The sequence below is a fragment of the Zingiber officinale genome, chromosome 7B, assembly GCF_018446385.1.
Source record: "Zingiber officinale cultivar Zhangliang chromosome 7B, Zo_v1.1, whole genome shotgun sequence".
In the NCBI taxonomy this organism is placed as follows: Eukaryota; Viridiplantae; Streptophyta; class Magnoliopsida; order Zingiberales; family Zingiberaceae; genus Zingiber; species Zingiber officinale.
The window spans coordinates 8101220-8122615 of NC_055999.1; the positions used below are offsets into that span (position 1 = coordinate 8101220).

Here is a 21396-nt window from a genome sequence, read left to right on the forward strand (position 1 = left end):
TAAGTAGTGTCGAGTGGGAGATCAAAGAAATGCCGACTAAGCACTCGGGAGATTGCCGAGCAGGTGGAAAGATGATGGGCAAGCGATGTCGAATGCACGACCGAGAAAATGTCGGCCTAGCGACAATAAATCATGATCGGGCGGTCGAAAAATATGGATCGGGTGACCATAGAATGCAACCAGGTGACCCAAAAATGTCGACCAAACAATAGGGAGAATGTTGAGCAGATTGAAAGAGGATGGGCGAGCGGTGTTGAGTGTGCGACCGAGAAAATGTCGACTGAGCCACAGTAAACCGCGACTGGGCGAGCAGTGTCGAGCGCGCGACCGAGAAAATGTCAACTGAGCGACAGTAAACCGCAACTGGGCGATCGAAAAATGTCAATCGGGTGGCCATAAAATGCAACCAGGTGACAGAAAAATGCTGATCAGGTGGAAAGATGATGGGAAAACGATGTCGAGTGTGCGATCGAGAAAATGTCGACCGAATGATAGTAAATCGTGATCGGGCGACCGAAAAATGCGACCAAGTAGTCAAAAAATAATAATCAGGCAATTGGGAGAACACCAAGTAGGTGGAAAGATGACGGACAGGTAAGCAGAGCCGAGCGCGCAACTAAGAAAGTGTCGATCGAGTAACAGAGACAATATCGAGCGAAACTAGAGGTCGATGGAGAATGAGAGCGAAACCCGTGTGCTGAGCGGAGAGAGAATCCTGTGAACGGAGCGGGCGAAGAGCCTGTGAGATTGAAGACGAACAAGAGCAGAGCCCTTGAGCCGAGCAGGTTCACAGCTCGTGAGCCAAGGGGGAGCAGAGCCTTAGAGATTGAAAGACACAACATCGATGCACTGAGCGAGCATGAAGCCCATCAAAGGCGAATGTAAGAGGGGGCAAAGCTGGAGATTCGAGTGGGCGTGAGTGGGCATGAAGCCCATGAGCCAAGTGGGCACGAAGCCTGTGAGCCTAGCGGCGAGTGGGATGAGTGTCGGGCAAAGCGGCGAGTGTCGACCGAGTGGCGAGTGTCGACCGAGCGGCGAGTGAAAAGAGTACCCATCTTTAGAGGAAACCTGACCGGCTTGTTGATGTGCGCATGGGCAGCGCACGCTTATAACTCGCACCAAGGTGAGAGTCTGGAATACTGATTGGGAGGTCATTGATCGTGAGAGCAGGGTCGCTTATAACTCGCACTGGGGTGAGAGAATGGAATGTCGACCGGGAGGTTGTTGGTCGTGAGAGCATACTCATTTATAACTCGCACTGGGGCGAGAGTTTGGAGCGCCGACCGGGAAGTCATTAGTCGCGAGAGCATGCTCGCTTATAACTCACACTGGGGCGAGAGTCAGGAATGCCAACCAGGAGGTCGTTGGTCGCGAGAGCATACTCGCTTATAACTTGCACTGGGGCGAGAGTCTAGAACGCGAATCGGGAGGTCGTTAGATAATAGAGCATGCTCGCTTATAACTCACAATGGCGCGAGAGTTTGGAACTTCGACTGGGAGGTCGTTGGTTATAACAACATGCTAACTTATAACTCGCACTGGGCGAGAGTTTGGCCCTCGAATGAGAGATCATTGGCGATAGTCTGGTCCGAGATCAGTGAAGATACTCTGGTCTGAGACCAATGACGATAGTCCGATCTGAGCCCGATGGAGATATTATGGTCCGAGATCAGTGGCGATAGTCCAATCCAAGATCGGTGGTGATACTCTGTATTCTTATCATGTTAATTAAGACTTATAAAAATTAGAAGTGAGATGGGAAATTAGAAGTCTAATTAATTTCTATCCGATTTATCTTTTTTACTTCACACACAAAAAAATTATATATATATTTTAAACTTTTTTACTTTATCAAAATTAATATACTGAAGTAAAATATTATTAAAATTAATAGTGAAGCCCTTGTTTTTTAAATTATGAAGTAAAAAATAATATTTTACTTCGCTAGTATTATTAACGAAGTTGATTGTTATATATTACTTCGTAATTAACAATCGCCGAAGTAAAGAGTGACGAAGTAAAAAAGCCAAAATTCTACTAGTGATTATTTTTGCAGGAGGTAATTCAGCGATCCTAGACTTTATTGTCTCAACGCGGGAGCCTAACCACTTCCATCTGCATATTCTTGGAAGGGCATGCTGTCTGTAAGGATCCATTATTCTGACATGTTCACACATCTAGATCTGCAATACAATAAAAATTGTTTAAATATGATACTCTCTGAATAAATCTTATGAGACTATCATTATATTTAGGGACTTACAGCAAGGAGATGTGCGAACCCTCTGAGCATGGGAGCTTGATTTCCCGCAAGGCCCTCTGGTTTTGGCTTATGTGAAAGCATCGGACCAATGGCCCCCAGCTGCGGGCTGATATAGTCATATACAGCCTTACACCAATTATAGCTACCTAAATTGGCAAAATCATCTACACAATCTATTAGTGATTGTATTGGTAATCTAGATATACTGCTAGTAGTAGTAAATAAAACAGTAACAAAGAAATACAATATTAACAATTGGCAAAAGAGAGTATCGGATTCAACAGTTGGAGGTTGTTTACTGAGGGTGACCATCTTGTTCTCTAGCTCCTTCTGTGTACACTCCACATTATGGAAGTGTTAAAGAAATAGTGGGATGGTGGTTGCATGTTGTTGCAAATTAACTTTAGCGCCTTGGTCTGGGAGTCCAAGAATCAATGAAACGTCTTTCCTAGTGAAGCTAACCTCCTTATTTTGAAAGATGAAGCACCTGGCTTGAACATCCCAATTGGCAAACATATTTTGGATTAGGCTTCGAATATTTGCAATTTCAGTCATGGCTACTGCCCAAGCAAATGGGCTTCCATTGATCATCTCCATCTACCGGTCGGTTATGTGGAGTGATGATATAAACCCCTTGAAGTGAGGGTAGTTACTTTTCCAGTATACTTTCTTGTGATATGCACGGGAAGCAGTAGTTATTTGGCTCACCATTTAGTTCTGTATACCAAAAAATACATAAGATCTTAATGATACTCAGTTGCGTTCACTGCAATGCAATTGATTTTCACCCATACTATGATACCTGACACTCTTATTTTTAAACCATAATCTAATACATTACAATGTCTATAATTTCTCCTATGTAGTTCATTGTGACTTGTTGCTGCTAAACATGAATACTCTACATGTTGTAGCAGTTAGTGTCAAGTAGCTGCTATAATAGTGAGAAGCCAATCGACACTGTAGGGTTTAACCACGTTCTATCATTTTGTAGCAGTTCAACGACAGGAGCTGCGACAGCAAAGATAAATATTTTTTTTAACCTCTTGGTTCCCTCAAAGTAAACCCTCATTGAATAGTGATCTAAAAACATTAAACCCCATTGTAGCAGCTAGGAGACGGATCAAAACCCTAAAAATTCAAACTATCAAAGTAGGTGAAGCTTTGAATGATAAACCCTAAGACAATACTCATGATGGAGGCGAAGCTTTGGATGAGAAACAAGTCATCGCGGTGAGGTTGACTGATGAACACTCCGTGGGGCACCGATGTACTATCAAAAAAATTCCTTCGAAATATTTATCACACGGCGAGTTTAGTGGTTAAAACTTTGGCCTATGAGGGTAAAAATGTAATTGCACAGTATAGATATTATCACAATAATTGAAAAAAGGTATTTGGGTAGAAAAGGCTATTTGGACAGTCACACTGCTACAATGTGTAGCAGCTTCTGAAGACTAACTTTTTCAACGTGCTGCAGTTGCTTCTACCACGTGTTGAACCACATTTAATTGATCTTAATAAAAACTAGATATTGCTATGAAATATTATTGGTTGAAAATACAGAATAACATCTTGTTGGAGCGTAAACGAAGAAAGAGTTGTTAGATCGTTGTAGCAGCTAATCTCCTGAGTTAACTGCCACAGGTTGTTGCAGCTACATGTAGAAGTAGCTGCTACAAGGTGTAGCAGTCATTAGTCGAAATAGCTTCTTCAACGTGTAGCAGCAAAACAAACCAAAGGCGCTCAGGCAGCGAAAATAATTTTAATTTTTTTTTTTTGCAAGTTGATAATCTTTGTACAAAAATATGGCTACTAAAAAAAGGACTTACGGATTTAGCTACCACAGCTTGTTGCAGCTACATGTAAAGGTAACTTCTACAAGTTGTAGCAGTTATTAGTCGAAGTAGCTTCCTCAACGTGTAGCAGCAAAGCAAACCGAACGCGCTACAGCAACGGAAATTATTTTAAATCATTTTATTTGCAAGTTGATAATATTTGAACAAAGATATGACTACTAAAAAGAGGACTTATGGATTTAGCTGCCACAGGTTTTGGCAGCTACATGTAGAGGTAGATGCTACAAGGTGTAGTAGTCGAAGCAGCTGCTACAACGCATCGCAGCAAACCAAAGCAAAGGCGCTGCAACAGCGGAAATAATTTATAATCATTTTTTAGCAAGTTTAAATAGGGAGATGACAATTAAATATTTTTAGGGTTAATTTTTTTACAAAAATACGGCTACTAAAAAAAGGACTTACCGATCTAGCTGCAACAAGTTGTGGCAGCTACATATAGAGGTAACTGCTACAATGTGTAGCAGTTATTGGTCGAATTAGCTGCTACAACGCGTGGTAGCAAACCAAAGCAAAGGCGCTGCAGCATCGCAAATAACTTTTTTATCATTTTTTAAGCAAGATGATATACAACTACAAACAAATGTAGCAAGTTATTAGTCGAGGTAGCTGTTTCAACGTATACCAGCAAAGCAAACCAAGGGCGCTGCAGCAGCATAAATAATTTAAAATAATTTTAAAGCAAATATATATACGGCTACAATCAATCTGTAGCAGCAAAGCAAAGCATGGCACTGTAAGACTGAGCAAAAATGATTTTTGAATCAAGTTGATATACACAATATGAAAACTATGGCTACTGGGTTAATCTCTGCTAGAAAATAGGGTTGTTAGAAACATGACTTACTAAGTTAGCTGCTACAAGGTGTCGCAGCTACACGGAGAGTTAACTGCTACACGTTGTAGCAGCTACCTCTCCATGTAGCTGCTATACCTTGTCGTAGCAAAGGAAGGTCCAACGTAGAGCAGGCGGTTGTTGCAGCCGTCGACCTTCCACGTCGTAGCATAATTCCTTTTGACCTTCTACAACGACCAATCCAAGATGAGCTGCTACAAGGATGGTTTCCTATGAAGTAGTTGATGCAACGTTTAGAAGCGAAGCAAAGGCGCGGTGCATCTTTATACAATTATTTCAGCTATTATGATAGACCAATTTTTGTAGGCTATAGCGGTGTGGATTAACAAATTAAAATGGAGTGAGGTGGTAGGATCTCACAGCAGCTATGCGATTAAAGACGTCGGAGAAACCTTCCCGTCGGGAGCGCGAGGGACGAGGGACGAGTTTCGACAAAGGACGTTGAAGGAGGGAGCGAGCGAGGGGGAGAGCGAGCAGCGAGGGAGATTTTAATATTAAACTTTCCTGGAGGGAGCGCGAGGTCGGTCGGACGCCGGACACTGGAGACAGAGGGAGCGAGGGAGAGAGAGCGAGCGGCGAGGGAGACGGCGGGAGCGAGGGGGAGAGAGAGCGGGCAGGGAGATTTTAATTTGGGTAATTTCCGCCGCTGAAGTTTTGACCAAAGGTCCGAAGGGGAGAGAGAATAAAAGGAATATTTTATTTGTAGGGAAATCCAACACCACGTCTGTACGTCGCTCACGATCGCACATAAAGCGTCGCCCAACATATCAAAAATATATATATATATATATATAGTGGAGGTAGGGTTTATAATAGAAGGTTTATAGTATAAAATTCGTGTTATAAACTCCTATTACAGGTGCCCTAATAAACTTACTTTTTAGATTTATCATTGTGATGGCCTAAATAGATTTATAACTTTCGATGTGGGAAAAATAAACTTAATTTTTTAGGTTTACTATGGAGATGTCCTTAGGGGCAGGACTCAATCAAAAATTTATTTAAATATTAATGTATAATTATTATTTGCATCATTCGGTTATAAATTAAATTTAAGATTAATTATAATTAGTACTTTTTAATTTTGACCGGGCGAATATTTTTTGCTTGGACACTTTCTTTTCTTAATTATTTATCTTTCTTATTTCCTCCCACTCCAAATAACACTATATAAACCTTCTTCGAGCCTCTCAAATCCATCAACAATGACGGATGAGGAAGGCTACAAGTCTACTTTTTTTTTTTCTTTCTTCCTCCTCCCGTGCCTAACGAATGATTGGGTGAGATTCTCTCTCATAAACGTAAACTCATGTCACCAAATAAATAATTGTCATTTGATTATTTGATCAAAATTGAAATCATTTAGAATATCCTTTCCCATATTTTGAACTTTATGTCGTGTCATAAGATTTATTTAATCGATGAGCAAATTAATAAATATGACAGGTAGCATTGTGACGATCTCGTCAGGTGTAGGGTCGTAGTGCGTGGCCAATCCAGGAGCGACAACAGAGAAACTTCAGGTGAACATCCAGTTTGCCTGCGGGGGCGACATAGCGAATTGCAGCACGATATATGTAGACGGCCTGTGCTACTCCACGGGTGTCTTCAAGCAGACATCCTATGCCATGAATGCCTAGTTCTACGTCGTCGACGTCGCAAACATCAACTGCTACTTCAATGGTACCGGCCGCATCGTCCACGACGACCCCAGTAAGTCAATTCATTGATTAAAATTGCTGATTAATTAATTTGACAAATTTGTTCGACCTCTCTTTTCTTGATTCTGATGCTTGGTTCACCCCTCACTGTGACAAGTTACGGTAGATGCGATTATCCTTCATGAAGCAAACTGGATCTTCATGAAGCAAGCAGGATTGCTTGAGGATATGATGGAGTTTGTGGTTTAGTTTGGTCGCAGCAAAAATAAAACGGACCAATAAATATAACTTTGCCTACTTTGTTTCCATGTATTAACTTTGTTTATTAGTGACGGAATATTAGCTATAAATTAGTGGTCGTAGCTAAATTTATTGTTAGCGACCATGTTAATTAAATTCGCAGCTAATAACAATTATATTACAAAGTCCTGAGTTCAAATGCCCCTAAATATTGCGAAAAAAATTACCAAAAAATAGGGCAAACAAGTCATCGTAGTTCGTAGCTAAAACAAAGTCCTCTTCTGTGAACTCAGAACGCTCTTAGTTGGCGCTGAACTAATCAAGTCCTTGTGTCTGCAAAGAACTTCTAATAACTCAATTTGACCTATTATAATATTTTGAGAGCTCAGAAACTCTGTATTGAATATCAGTCAGAGTGATAGAAATTTCTAACTTTTTTTTGGTCTAACAAAAAAGGAAAAACTGAAGACAATGATATTAAACCCTTCCACAGCTTAAAAAAAAAGGGAAAAAAGTCTGAATAAATATAAAGGGCACTTGTAATTTGTCTTCATGCAGGTGGCTTTGACTTCTAATTCCCCTGCAACAATTCCATAATCCAGCTTATTTTGTATCATTATGAGAGAATAATAATCAGTATAAAGACAAAGATTTTATGCAACTAACCTTCTTCCGCCACGAGTTGTGAAACTCAAGTGGCGGAAGCAAAGAAGCTGCCGGTGTCGATGGCGTCGGCGTTGGCGTCGCCGAGAGCAGCCTCGCTCAAGTACTTGTCGGCCAGTTGCACCCGCTTCACGTTCTCCTGTTCCTGCACGAGCATCTTCCCGTACTCCATCAGCTTGTCCAGGGACATCGGCGGCTGCTCGAACGTGGGCGGTCCCTCCAGCGAGTTCACCAGCTTCTTCCCCACCTTGTCCACGCCGATATTCGCGATCCACTTCCGCACCTCGTCGTCGTACACTCTCGCTCGGAGAGCCCCGAAGAAGTCTACGATGTTTTTGAGATTTAGTCGAGATTGTCCTTCCTTCGAGCAAACCGCAGCATAACTGATGATTTAATTGGCGAATCTTACCAATGGACTGGCCGGGGAAGGTGTCGACGAGCTTGACGATGTCCTCCTGGGGCACGTTGTCGGTTCGGAAGATGCCAATGCAGACACCTATGCGGTCCTCCCTCGTCGGCGCCCAGTAGAACTTCTCCATACGCCCGTCGCGAATCAGGGGCGCGTAGAGTGTGGAGAAGTCGTTGCCCGTCACGATGATGGGCACGCGGGGATTCTCCTGCTTGTTGTACATGCCAGGGAGCTGCACGTTGGTGGGGTTGTCGGCGATGTTCATCAGGGTGGCGTTCACCATCTGGTTGTTGACGGTGTACTGAGTGGTGCCTCCGAGCCGGCCCGCGCCAGCGTCGAGATCGTTGATGAAGAGGCAGCACATCTTCCCCTTCTTGATGAGGTCAGCGGCCTCACGGTACCGCTGCCTTATCAGCTTAGCCGGTTCGCCGGCGTTACCGCTCTCCAGCTCTCCTGCGCTCATCATGATCGGGCTGCAGGGGAACCAGAAATAATTTCAGCCCATAAAATTATCTAATCAGATAAGAAAAGAGCAAAGCTCACTTGATGCCCATCTTGGCAAACACAAGCTCACACTGGAAGGACTTCCCCTGCCCTTTGCCTCCCCAGATACCCAAAATGAGGGGAACCTAAGAACGCGCCTTAATTAATTAGGAAAACGGCCAAAACCAGATTCTTGATCGAATCAAGTAGTCAATCGGTTACCTTAATGTTTGGGAGGTTCATGAAGTTCTTGGTGATGTGCACCACCAGCTTGTCCATGAAAGCAGGGGCAATGTAGAAGCCATCCTTGGTGTTGTCCAAGTTGTACCTGAAGCAAACCAACAAACAATTGAGTGACAACGAAGAAATCATTGATCAAATTTGTTTCTAATTACGTGCGGAGGCCCTGGCTGATGTATTCATAAGAGGTCATGACGGGAATGTGAGTGCCGTCGCCCATGGGAGCCTGGAAGAGCGAGTCGACCAGGCCTTTGCCCCGGGTGATGTCCTGCTGGTCGTCGGAGATGTCAGTGCCTAGGTGAGCCCACCGGTCTTTGGAGGTCTGCTTCGACTCATCGAGGTCTGCAGCGAGCACTTTGAAGCTGGCGGAGGATTTCCGTTGAGGAACCGTTAGATTGGCCTTCTTTAGGCTGCTGCCGAAGAAGGAGGTGGTCGGTACCTGACCGCCGGAGCCAGCTCGACTCAACTGCCCCAAAACACACACACTCAATTCGATCAAACTCTGAATAACTGATCAAATTCATACTTCGATTATGGAAGAAGAAAGAGAGAGTACCGGTACTATGTTCACGACTCCAAGAGTGGACACGACCGCCATCTCTGATAGACAACAGGATAAGTCGAAGCAGAACCACCAGATTGCCCGAGTGTTGGGAAATGGAGGCCAATTTATCGACTCGTAGCTGCGTTTTGAGATGGATTTTGTGGATCATCTTCCATAGATTCTGAGCGCCACAGATTTCGGATGGCGGCGGGTGAGGACTCAACGGCGCTGGTTGAGTTAATGGCGAGTGTTGTGCATGAATTGCGTTCAGATTGGACGCCGGTAGAGTCGCTGCAGGGGGAAAGTAGTGGAAGTGTGGTGGTGAGAGCGCGTGGCTTGCTCGCCACTAGTTGTAGCTGTTGTTGATTTTGGAGGTGTTCAACAGATAAAATTAGGAGAAATCGAGAACACTGTGGACTTTGTGTTTGTGAAAACTGTTGGGGCATTTTTATTTATTGAGAAAAAAAGATAGTTACAAACTCAACTACCGCATCTAGATTATCGTTAACCTTTAAAATTTATTTCCTTTCCATTTATTTTTTTCAAGCTAAAAAATTATTATTTTAGAAAAATAAAAAATATTGTAATATTTTATAGAGAAAATAAAATCTATTTAACAAAATTATTTAAAATTTTTCTCTTATTTGTCGAACTATTATATGAACTTAGTTGTATTATAAAACTTATCCGGAATTTAATGTGCGTTCTTTGAACAGTGGAATTCTGAATCTTATATTAGTTTGTGAAGTACGGATCATTAAACAGTTTGGAAGCATAACTTATTGATAAATCTACATCGTTCATATTGACATATGAGGAGTTTTAATCTGCTCTTAATTTTTATGTTAAGAGTTGAGGAAATATCATTAAGCAATTATGAGCAAAAATTATTGAACGAACCTGTCTCATATTTTACATCTAAAACTTAAGATATATGCTCTGAGACTCACTCTGGATTGTCGTAATGGTAAAAAAAAACATATTTTACTAATTTACACTTTCAAAAGCAGACGATATATCAAGTGATATTTGGGAGGAATTTACACAAATTGGTTAACAGAAATAACTAAATTAATCTAATGGAGATTCATTATACATAGTTGCATTGGCAGGTAAGTATTGAGTCCCTCAAAGTGATGTAGTGATTAAGATATGGAGTATTGTTATATAAAATTTTAGAGTCGAAACTTGACACGTCCGAATAAGCTTTTTCCTATACCTTGGCCACCTACACTAATAGCTAGTAGTCATCTATGATTTACCTCCTCCGTGTTGACCTAGGGATGCGTTGGCGGGAGAGTACTTCCCACGGTATAGTCAAATTGATTATAGAATGGAGTAAGGATCGAATCTCGGTAAAAATTGAGAAATTACACTCTCATATGATGACTAACTTTGATTTCTTGATTTCCTCTCTCCCAATAATGTGGGGGGAGTCATGGGAGGTTGACAGGGTGATGGATTTCACCTTTTACAAAATTGGGAGGTAAGCATTGGATCCTAGGGCTAAGGGACCGATAGGATGGTTGATTTCACCTTTTACAAAATTGAGAGGTAAGCATTGATCCCAAGGCTGGAGGATTAACAGTATGATGGATTTCGTCTTTTACAAAATTAGGAGCTCACCATTGATCTTAGGACTGGAACAATTGGTTAGTACATGAGATAATGATGATAGTGATCAGGTGTCGAAAATTGATTGAGAATTTCATTAAGCTCTCTTTCAATAATAATGATGTAGGACGATTGTGAGGGACTGCTAATGTGGCAGGCATCACCTTAATTGTTCCATTATTAATAAAATAGTCATCAAAATAATCATAGTTGGCAGGTAAACATCACCTTCTGTTTTTTGGTATATTAGAAAAAAATAATCTCAAACGAGTTGCTTTCCCAGAAATTCGGGAAAGCTGCTTTAATTTGTTATTTGTGAGGATAATTTAGAGGTTGCAGTTAATTAATCTTTCCGTGTCTTAAATTATTTATAGCTAATCATCCAGAGGTATAAAGCCAAAACTACTAAAACTACTAAACAAAGTTGCAGAATCAATCCCAATCTCATGTCATTACATACACTGAATTGAAGAGTACTATTTCGACCGACAATCCAAAATATATAATTTTGGGATGTGAAAAGAGACAAGATCAAGTTTATGTGGGTTTGTAATTTTCAACCTTCAACCTACCATTCACTATTATTATGGTGCCATTACCTAATAGGCTATTTATCTTTTTTTCCTCTAGCCATGAGAGGTCCAATCCAATTATTTTAGGTACAAATTAAAAATTTTCCCTTCTTGAGATTGAAGTTTGGAGAATATAATAACATAATATCTGTAGATGCATGCTTTAATTTATAGTTGAAGTATTATAGAGGAACAAAGAAAAGATGAAAATTTTAGCTAAGAAACAGCACAAAACGTACTTGATGTTTAAGATTACAAATTATATGCATGCTGCAAACTTTTTGTGTTAAAACAACATGCATGCACTAAGTTGGTTGCATTAATTGATTTAAAATATGACAAGAAGCTAAATCCAACAGTTTGTACTGCACGAATCAAAAGCTTGTATGCGAGGAGTAGAGAAGGATGTGTGTCAAGTTGTTGTAGCATCAGCAATAGGGCGGTGGCCGAGAAGCTGCTGCGGAAACCCACGCCGGTGGGTTGCCGGCGAAAACTTCGTGTGCGATCGGACTACTGCTGGACAGCAGATTCAGCGGCAGGTTGAAGTGCGGTGCAGACGAGGGCGGTGGATCTACGGCCGTCAGTCCACCATGAGGTGGCTGCGGCAGCGCGCTGCCGTCGACGCCCCCTGCGTCGACAGCAGTCGCCTCGAGCTCATCGTCGCCCAGCGGGAGCCGCTCGTAGGTGGCGTTAGTGAAGGTGGCGGCTATGACCATCACAGACCCGGCGGCCACCAACTCGCCGACGACGGTTCCCCCCACGACCTGCCCCTGTCCGCAGGCGAGGCACACGGCAAGCCCGGTGGCGCCCGGTGGCGAGGGAGCGGGGAGGAAGGAACCCGAGAGGGAGAGGATGTCGAAGCGGCCGCGGAGCGCGACGACGGTGCCGTCGCCCTCGGGCTGGCGGAGAGTGACGTTGGCGACCGCGCCACTGCCGCTGAGGACGGAGACGCCACGCTGCCTGCGGCGGGCGAAGCAGGCGAGGGCGTGCATGACGTCTGCGCCGGCGGCGATTTCGAGCACGTGGGAGCGCATCGCGTTGGGGCTATCGCGGGTGATGACGACCGGCGGCTTGGGCTTGTTCTTGGACCCAGCGGGGCGGCCGCGGGGGCGGCGGCCTCCCCCTCTGCCTCCGCTGTCGCTGCCTGCTTCGAGGCCGCCTGCCGACTGCTCGTTGTCAGCGCTGGCCTCGTTATTTGTGGTGGGGGAGCTGTGATCGGCGTCAAGATTGGGGTTGTGGAGGTGGCGAGAGGGAGAGAGGGAGGAGGTGGCGACGGCGGCAGGGTCGACCCCGGCCATCGCCACGCTCCCTGCCCACCACCTGTTCGCCAGTAGATCGATCCTCTTGATCTGATCTCTAAAACAAGAGCAAATACTGAAAACGAAGAAGAAAAAGAGAAGAAGATGGAGAGAGATGAGAAGGAGAGAATTAATTAAAGCTGCTGCAATAATATTGGAGAAGAGATTAGATCCATTATTTGCTTCCCTGTCTTGTCGTTGGGAGTTGACATGATGCAGCGTGTCACTAGACCTCGTGAAGTTGGTTTATCTTGTGCTGCGCGCAATGTCACAATCAACTGGAAACCCTAATTCAATTCTAGCTCCCATCTTCACTTACTGTGTAGAACAGTCGTAGCCGTGCTTTATGATTCCCTTCCATGAAAAAAAATAATAATAAAGTAATTAATTAAGTCAGATAATATTAAATTTGAATGATCGTTCTCATCTCATGAAAAAAAAATTTATCTGTCACTTAAATATTTTTAACACCCATTTGTAAATCAGAAAACCCCATTTGAATTTCTAATAGGAGATAGAGTAGTCAGGATTTTTTTCAATAATAATATTATGTATAATATCAGATTTCATAATTTAAAAATATTGAATAATAACCTCATTATTAACTCATCTAGCTTAATATATAATATCAAATAATTATTTATCATATCATCTATTAATTAATTATCAAGTGAGATTTTAATTGTTAAAAACACTTTCTTTATAGTTGTGAAAAGGTCAAGAAAATTTTAGAATTTATAACTAGACCTTTTTTGACCCCGCACACACACATAGCTACGCCCGGCCGATCCCCGATGGAGGCTTCCCTTCGGTGGCCCCTCTCAGAGTCACAGTGAAGCCCTTCACTACTATCACTAGCATGTCCAGCCACTCTTGTTTGAAAACTTTGGCAGCCTTCTTTAAGACATGATAAATAAGTGTCAATTGGAGAGAAGGTCAGGTGAATCAATAATAGAAAAAAATTACAAGAGAAGAGAAGGGAAATTAAATAAAATGCCAATTGGAGAGATAGATAGTGACAAGTATAGATAGCTGAATCAATTATGGCCTAGACAGTGCAAAGACAACCTTGATATTGGAAGATTATATTTGTCATATAACTACCCTTTCTCAATAATCAGTACTCTTTTGACTCCTAGTGCAAGTAAAGAGTATTTATTTATCTTCCTGAGAAGTATATCTTTGTAGTAAAATAATTAATTCCATCTCAAAAGTCGATATATATAGCTATCATTTATTTAGATAATAATTTATAAGCCAGACATCATATTCCAAAGCAGTTCAAAATTTCAATGTAGATAGGCATTATGGGCAAAGATAAGAGCTCTTATGATAGGATCGACTGATGATACAACCGTTTGAATTGAATGATATTATATTTTACTTCAGTATATATATATTTAAAAATAAATACACAAAACAAATAGAACAAATATATATAAATAGTTAATAAAAAAAGATAAAGACTACGTAGAAGGCTAAATCTTTGAGATGGGAGGAAAACCATAAAGAAGGGCTAGGCGACGATTAGACATCTAGAGCAATTAAAGTAAAAGAAAGAAAGGGATCATGCATGAGATTAAGGCGGTCGTACATCTTGTATATTCTTTTCTTGGCGTGAAAGCAACCACTAGATCGCATCAATCTAGTTACAATTATAAAGTCTTTCTATACATCGTCAACTTTATGAATCTTTACATTTCATCCTATATTAGATATAATAGTGTGGAAATTGAGGTAATGTACGTATTATGATCGATTAATTAATTAGCATAATATAATATCACATTGTAACAATTTTATTCCATAGGTAAAAACTCCCCTTCTTATTGTATTATTTAATATGATATTTAATTATCATCATTTGCCTTATATAATTATCAACATATTCTCTTTTTTTTTCCCGCAGGACGACAGTCGTTTCATGGGATGGGTTGTTGCTATGACCTTTTGCCACCAACATATTCATTTTTCAAAAGATTTAATTCTTCTTATTCCTAAGATTTGCAATTTAAAACAAAATTCAACTAAGTTAGGTAATTATATAAATTAATATTAATTCATTAATTAATTAATAAAACAAACTTTGCCCACTATCTAGGAAAATAATTTTGACAGGAAATGTGTAAGTTTCAATAACTAGAGGAAGGCTTTACCATATATTTGAAACAATAGTTATTAAAGATTATGTGTGAAGAGATATAAATTATGAGATCAGTTTATAATCAACCATTAAATAATTAAAGGATGAGAGAAATTTTTTTCTGAGAACATGTGTCTATTGAAAATTAATCTCTATTCTATTATAATAAATCTATCTTCTGATAAATATAACAAGTCCATGCAACTATGAATGCCAGTCTCTTGCAACTATGAATCAGCTTGTAATCTAGGCTAGTAATACATTTTTTATAAGAAGAGCTAGAGGAATTTATATGGAATTTTCATTATAATTATAATCTGATCTTTAGAAAAAGTGTATCAATTGCCATTTTTTTTTCAGAATTGGAAGTGAAAGAGTGTATTTGTCTATGTTTGGTAGAGTCGTCTATTTGGGTTGGGCACGTCGGGTTGGCCCACCCCACCAAATAATTTAAGCGGGTTAGGTTGGAATTTTATCAACCCAAGTTTGTCATGGGCCGATCCGCCTAGGCACGCGACCTGCGCGGGCTTGAGTTAGCCCGCGGGTTGAAAAACACATGTAAGCTAAGTTTTAGGTCAATTTATTATCTTTCGTTGTTATAATTTTGAAATAAAAATAGTACTTTTCATCCAACATAAATATTTGTTTGTGTTCATTTATATTTAAAATACATGTTTATATATACATGTAATTGTAGAAAACTTTTTCGAAGTAAAATGTTGAAGATATGAAATATTTTTTATTTTTTTAAAAAAATTTTGATGGGGGCTCGCGGATTGCCCCGCCAAACCCGCAACCCGCCTTAGAATGGGTTGAGTTGGAAATTTCCCAACCCGCCAAGTTGGCGGGTTGACCCGCCCCGCCAAGTTGGCGGGTTGACCCGCCCCGCCCCGCCACGAGTTGGCCTGTCTGACAGCTCTAATGTTTGGAGTCGGTGAAGATGGATCATCGATAAGATGACTTATTTGTTGACTATAAGAAGACTTTAGGAGGGAGTTCAAAGTTGTGAGCAAGTCTGCCATATCAAAAAGGACAAAGTAAAAGGAAAATGTCAATAGACATGCTAGGGAGATGATCTCGGCATAACCACTCCGACATTCAAGTCAAATAGGGAGACTTAACAACAATGATACAATAACAATGATGCAAAACAATGAGGAGCGATAGGAGAATATATCTACATGAGAAGAAGAGACCCCAAATATATATGATATTGTGTTCCCTTAGCACAAATAACGAGACACATTACTAAAATAAGATCAATTACACTGACAATCTACTTTCTTTCTTCAATTGCACCAATCAAATTTGTACATAGAGGATCAAAACCTCCACTGTACAGGTTGTACAAAGCCTTTTATAATGATTCCCTAACAACGATTGCACATAGCATTATTAGAATTATTGAGACGATGAATTGTTGACTATTATTCTATAATGATGGGTCTTTTAGGACTTCCAAATCTTGATGGGCCCTAGTGATGTTTCTGCAACGGTCTTAATGATATTCGACATGATTTTTGTCCTGATCAAGTCCGATCGAATATACACGGGAGCATTGAGTATCTGTGTGGTTGAATTAACCTTTGCCAATTCAATTCATCTTCTTGGTTACAAAGTCCCGACGGACCATGGGAAGCATTCGCTCAAAGTTTTTTAGGAGAATCAACTCGGGATACTCTGAGTGACCTTTTACAAATGTTTGCCCAAGCTTCTAAGAATCATGCCAGGGCGCTCCAGTTGACCATCTTGGAACTTCGACCACCACGTTCCTCGGAAATTTGATCGTCATATCCTTCAGGACTTTAACTACTACACCCCTTAAACTTTGACCATCACGTCTCTTGAGACTTTCATATCTGTGTTGAGGGTTTCATCCTATTATATTCATCATATCGGTTAAAGCAACATTTTAAAATTGAAAGTAAAAAAAGAAAGATAATTAAGTAGCCATCCAGGCATTTAAAGTACTGCCTTAAACGTGAAACAGCCATCAAATTTAATTACGCACACACTCAACTGTCTGCTGCTGTATCTACACAAGGAACACGGAGCCAACGATCTAGAAGATTTTCATTTCATTACTCTGTTTCCCCATCAATCTCGTACAGCTAGTTCCATACTTTTACCCCATTGTGTTTATGAACGAACACCGTCCTTCGTTTATAGCATGTTTGTATTTTTACTGCGAAGCTCCTAAACTTCTGTCGAGTTAACGACATATAGGCCTCTGCACAAGCCGTGAGATTAAATTGCATTGAATCAAACAGCAGAGATGGGAGGGAACACTTCCACGTGAAAGATGGAAGCAAGGGCCCTGCTCGCTAGATGTGTCGCATATCTCACTTTGTTGGATCCACTACAATTATGCCGGTAGCTAGAATAATCTCTTGCACTTGTCCGTGGGCCAGGGAATCATCATCCGGCTCCTGTCGCTGTGCCTGTGTGTGCCCATCTCCATGCCACGCACCATCAAGTACTGATGCATCTGCACTATACTTTGTTAGCTGATCTCGTGCTCATGATCACCAAGTAGCTTACAGACACACTTGTCTTTTGTGCGTAGAGCATTGGCAAGAGCTAAAAATTAATATCAAACAAAAAGCATTCAACAAAACGGTTAAGGAAAAGTAACAATAATGGTTTTAGACGGTAGCATTCCTTTTCTTGTCATTTCTACCTGCATGTCCTGCAGAGATTGCGAATTGAAATCCAGTGATTGGTTGAAGATGATACTGTTTCTTTCACTCCAAATGCAGCATATCCATGATTGACAGAGTATGAGCAAAAGAGGTGAAACTTGAAGCTTTGCAATCCTAATACATGGACAGTCATCCCATCTTTGTATAAACTGAAAGGAAGCCTACAGGAAATTCTAGCTATCAGATAAACATATAATGGGCACCCATTTGAATTCTAGTTGCATAATTAATACCTTGTCACTAGAAAAATCATCACAGGATGCGAAATCTTAATAATTTTTGTTTAGAAAACTCAAAATGAAGATGGAGAGACATAATGCTTTCATAAAATGAACAGGCAGTACATTTATACTAACAAAACACTGTTTTTCCTTGGCTGCTGTTTGATAACTATCCCTGTATAAGGGAGTGATTAATTTTTTTCTTGTCTTTTTTTTTTTATCTTTATTTGTCTCTTTAATTGACATTATAATATTAAAATCTATGAATTTGGTATCATAGTTAAGAAACTTAGACCCGACCAATGGCTAAACCAGGAAAAATGGATTGGATCTCTTTGGATTTGATTAGTTTCATAGTAAGAGTCGATATGGTCCAGTTTACTAATTCTATAGTTAAAATTAAATCTAAATCGTTTTCAATTTATAGAATTAATCCTAAATTAAATTGAAACCCAAACAGTTTGAGATTTCACTTCCGTTTAGATTTAGTTCCGCTTTAAACTGAAATTATAAATAAAAAACACAAATCAAATACATTACTAATCAAGCTACTGTACATAATGTATTGCTAAATTAGGGGGAAAAAGTGTTTCACAATCCTATAGCACTTAAAATAAGAAAAAAAAATAAACTATAAGAAATCCTAAGAATGCAACGAATTTGATATGAATTAGCAAATAAATAAATAAATAAAAAGTATTTAGTAGTCTAATTTTTTTTAAAAATAAATATGAAGCAGATTAGCCTCTGTTTCATTCATTGCATGTGGATAATTCGGTATCGGGCACCGACACGAACACGTGAAACGCGCTCAATAATTGCGCATGGAATTTGGAGTCTTCCCTTCCTCTGACCAAATTAGCTGTTGCTCTGTCCTCATCATCGTCAGTGTGTTAGTGTGCATGCTCCTGCTTCCTTACACGTGGTCGTGGGCCGCCAAGCCATGCAACCTAGATTACTGAGACGCCAAGGTTGAACTTGCTGTGAGAAAAAAGCAAAATAGCAGTAATTTGTTGGCATTAGCAATTGAAAAACTCTATGCTGCTCGACTTTCGTGCCCGATGGGTGTCTGGAGACGCTAGTGGGGTGCTGAGTTAATATTTGTAAAGGACAGAATTTTTCAGTGTTTTGAAGAATGGACTAAGTGTTTTTTAATTGTGAGTAGAACCCCGTGAATAATAATTTTAAATAGTAATTAATGAACGATAATTATAAATAGTAATTAGTAATAATAATTATGAATAGTAATTTTTTTTAAAAAATTATTTTTAAAGTGATTTAGGATGAATCTAAGTACTTGGATATTTTTCTTAGATATGCTTTTCAACAGTGAGCCTCACCTATTATAAAGCAATCAGAATTATATATCTTATTGTTCAAGTTTTATCCTTATTTTTTTAAATCTTGCAATAAACTCTCAATAGCTCTTGCTGCCTAACTTAATTGGAACAAGTTTTACAAGCTTAAAATAATGAAGCAGTTCCATCCTTTTCCTTAGATAATTATCTTTCTATAGATTGTATACACAAATAAGATTTGAGGATTCTTAAGATAAAAGAGAGGGAAATAGATATTTTTCAATGCTTCATGTTGAAATTGGGTGTTGAGTTAATATTTTTTAAGTGACTCCGATAAAGTTTTTCAATGTTTTTAATTATGAATAATAAGTGTTTTTAATTATGAACAGTAATCAGTGAACATTAATTATTATAGTAATTAATGAAAAATAATTATGAATAGTAATAAATGAACAATAATTATGAATATGAATCTAGACACTTTAGAGAGGTATATTCCTCATGTCTACTTCTTATTAGTGAGTCTCACCTATTAGGAAGCAACAAAAGTTATATGTCTTATTGTTTAAGCTTTATCTTGACTTTTTTAATTCTTACAACAAGCTTTCAGTAGTTCTTACTGCCCAACTTAGTCAACACAAGTTTTACAAGTTTAAAATAACAAGACAATTTCATCTTCTTCCTTAGATAGTTACCTTTCTATAGACGGTATATTTGAATAAGATATGAGGATTCTTGAGGACAAAGGAGAGGAAAACATACCTTTCCTTAGGCCTAAAAAATTTTATTAGGCTACCATAGGAATTTTAAAGGAAAATATACAAATTAGGAAATTACAAACATACAAACTGACTTACAAGTATAAGCTGAGAGGAAAGAGTTATAGGGGATGCTTCAAGTGTGGGCAATCATCGATTCTGAAAGCACACATGCTTAAAAAAAAAAAAGGGGAGAGGGGGGTGGGGGTTATAGGAAAGGAAGCACGGAGGCTTCGGAAGCAAAGGAGGAAAAATAATCTAACTAAGTCGAGTCCTCATATAGGAAAGAATCTTTTCAATGGAGAAGTGAGTCAAGGAATTTTCTTTTGTGTCAGAAGATAAGAAGCTGTTGATTTAGTGCTGGTTGTATCAGAGTGAGAGTTAGTGCTCTCAAAAATAAGATTTTATTATATTAATTTAGTTGGATTCTTCTGTTGGCCCCATGGAGGGGGTAAAGTTGATGGTCCTGTAGAAGGTACTGGGTTATCTTTGTTTTTATGCGACCCTTCTTTATTTTTCTTATGATAGTATTGACGAAGGGTAGGATGCTGAGTAGAGTATTTGAATGGAAAGAAAATAGCTCCTATGTCTTTTGGCCAATATAGTTTTTCAGTGTAGATTCCTTCAGTTAATATAAATTCAAATAGATCTTGATATTTGCCCCATAACCAAGAACTACCTTGAACTAAGGCTCTCCCATGTTTAAGATGGTCCTCAATAGGTTTTTGCTACTGTTCAGTCTGTTAGTATTAGCCCTAGTACCAATTATGAGATAATTGTAAAGGGCTCATTTTGTATCATATTTCATTATTAATAAAAGGCAAAGTTGGTTATTATATTTATTTCAGATCAGTGTCGATTGAATAAGTATAATAATGTCATTGGATAGTAGGTTTTTATCTACAGCATATCAATTAGTTGAATTGATAGTGAGATATTGTAGATATACATAGAACACTACTCTTAACTATTCCTAGTCAAGCATTAATATGCAAGGATAATATTAATGCGTTGAGACTAGCATGTAGGTAGACCCGACCCCGGGCCGGGTCTGGCCCGGACCCGGCCCGGGCCCGTAACCGGGTCAACGGGCCGGTTCCGGTTCATTGGGTGTAAAAACCGGCGAACCGCCGGTTAACCGGCGGGTTGAACCGGCGGTTCAGCCGCAAATTTTTTTTTTTTTTTTTTAAACGGCTTGAACCGCCGGTTAACCGGCGGTTCGTAGCCGTTGGGAGGGTTTTTTAGGTATTTTTTTTCAACGGTTAGGATCATTTGACCGTTTTTTGATCAATGGCTATGATTTAGTGTCCGTTACTATCAAAACTCTATAAATAGAGAGCTTATTTCATCATTTTTCACACACATCTTCTCTACTCTTAATCTCATTTTCGTATTCTCTAATCTCTACACGCTTTCGTTTTCAATTACAATGGAAGGAGGCCGCGGAGGTGCATCATCTCGAGCTCGGAAGGGAAAGCAAATAATGAATCCGCGGGAGGAGGACCCCAACATTCAATCCACCGATGATGAGATCGAGCATCTTCCGAATCCGACATCCGACACACAAGGAAGTAC

At 39.9% G+C, this 21396-nt stretch overlaps 2 protein-coding genes across 2 annotated transcripts; both read right to left on the reverse strand.

The window, feature by feature from the left end:
* Window positions 1-7292: 7292 nt before the first annotated feature.
* Window positions 7293-9385, reverse strand: LOC122005254 (ribulose bisphosphate carboxylase/oxygenase activase 2, chloroplastic-like). Its single transcript, XM_042560229.1, has 7 exons — window positions 9228-9385; window positions 8827-9137; window positions 8654-8759; window positions 8492-8577; window positions 7949-8421; window positions 7543-7863; window positions 7293-7456 (listed from the first exon to the last, which is right to left on the reverse strand). Exons 1-6 carry the CDS (start codon window positions 9267-9269, stop codon window positions 7568-7570), a joined length of 1314 nt encoding a protein of 437 aa, XP_042416163.1. The 5' UTR covers window positions 9270-9385; the 3' UTR covers window positions 7293-7456; window positions 7543-7567.
* Window positions 9386-11583: 2198 nt separating this feature from the next.
* LOC122005255 (AT-hook motif nuclear-localized protein 23-like) lies at window positions 11584-13004 on the reverse strand. The gene has a single exon (XM_042560230.1). It carries the CDS (start codon window positions 12697-12699, stop codon window positions 11830-11832), a length of 870 nt encoding a protein of 289 aa, XP_042416164.1. The 5' UTR covers window positions 12700-13004; the 3' UTR covers window positions 11584-11829.
* Window positions 13005-21396: the final 8392 nt, after the last annotated feature.

Bases quoted from the DNA above. Each gene is read 5' to 3' on its own strand.
- LOC122005255 (XM_042560230.1), bottom strand. From the start codon at position 12,699: ATGGCCGGGGTCGACCCTGCCGCCGTCGCCACCTCCTCCCTCTCTCCC.
- LOC122005254 (XM_042560229.1), bottom strand. From the start codon at position 9,269: ATGGCGGTCGTGTCCACTCTTGGAGTCGTGAACATAGTACCG. The intron at 9,138-9,227 runs GTACTCTCTCTT...GTTTTGGGGCAG, and splicing joins GAGTCGTGAACATAGTACCG to TTGAGTCGAGCTGGCTCCGG. The intron at 8,760-8,826 runs GTAATTAGAAAC...GGTTTGCTTCAG, and splicing joins ATCAGCCAGGGCCTCCGCAC to GTACAACTTGGACAACACCA.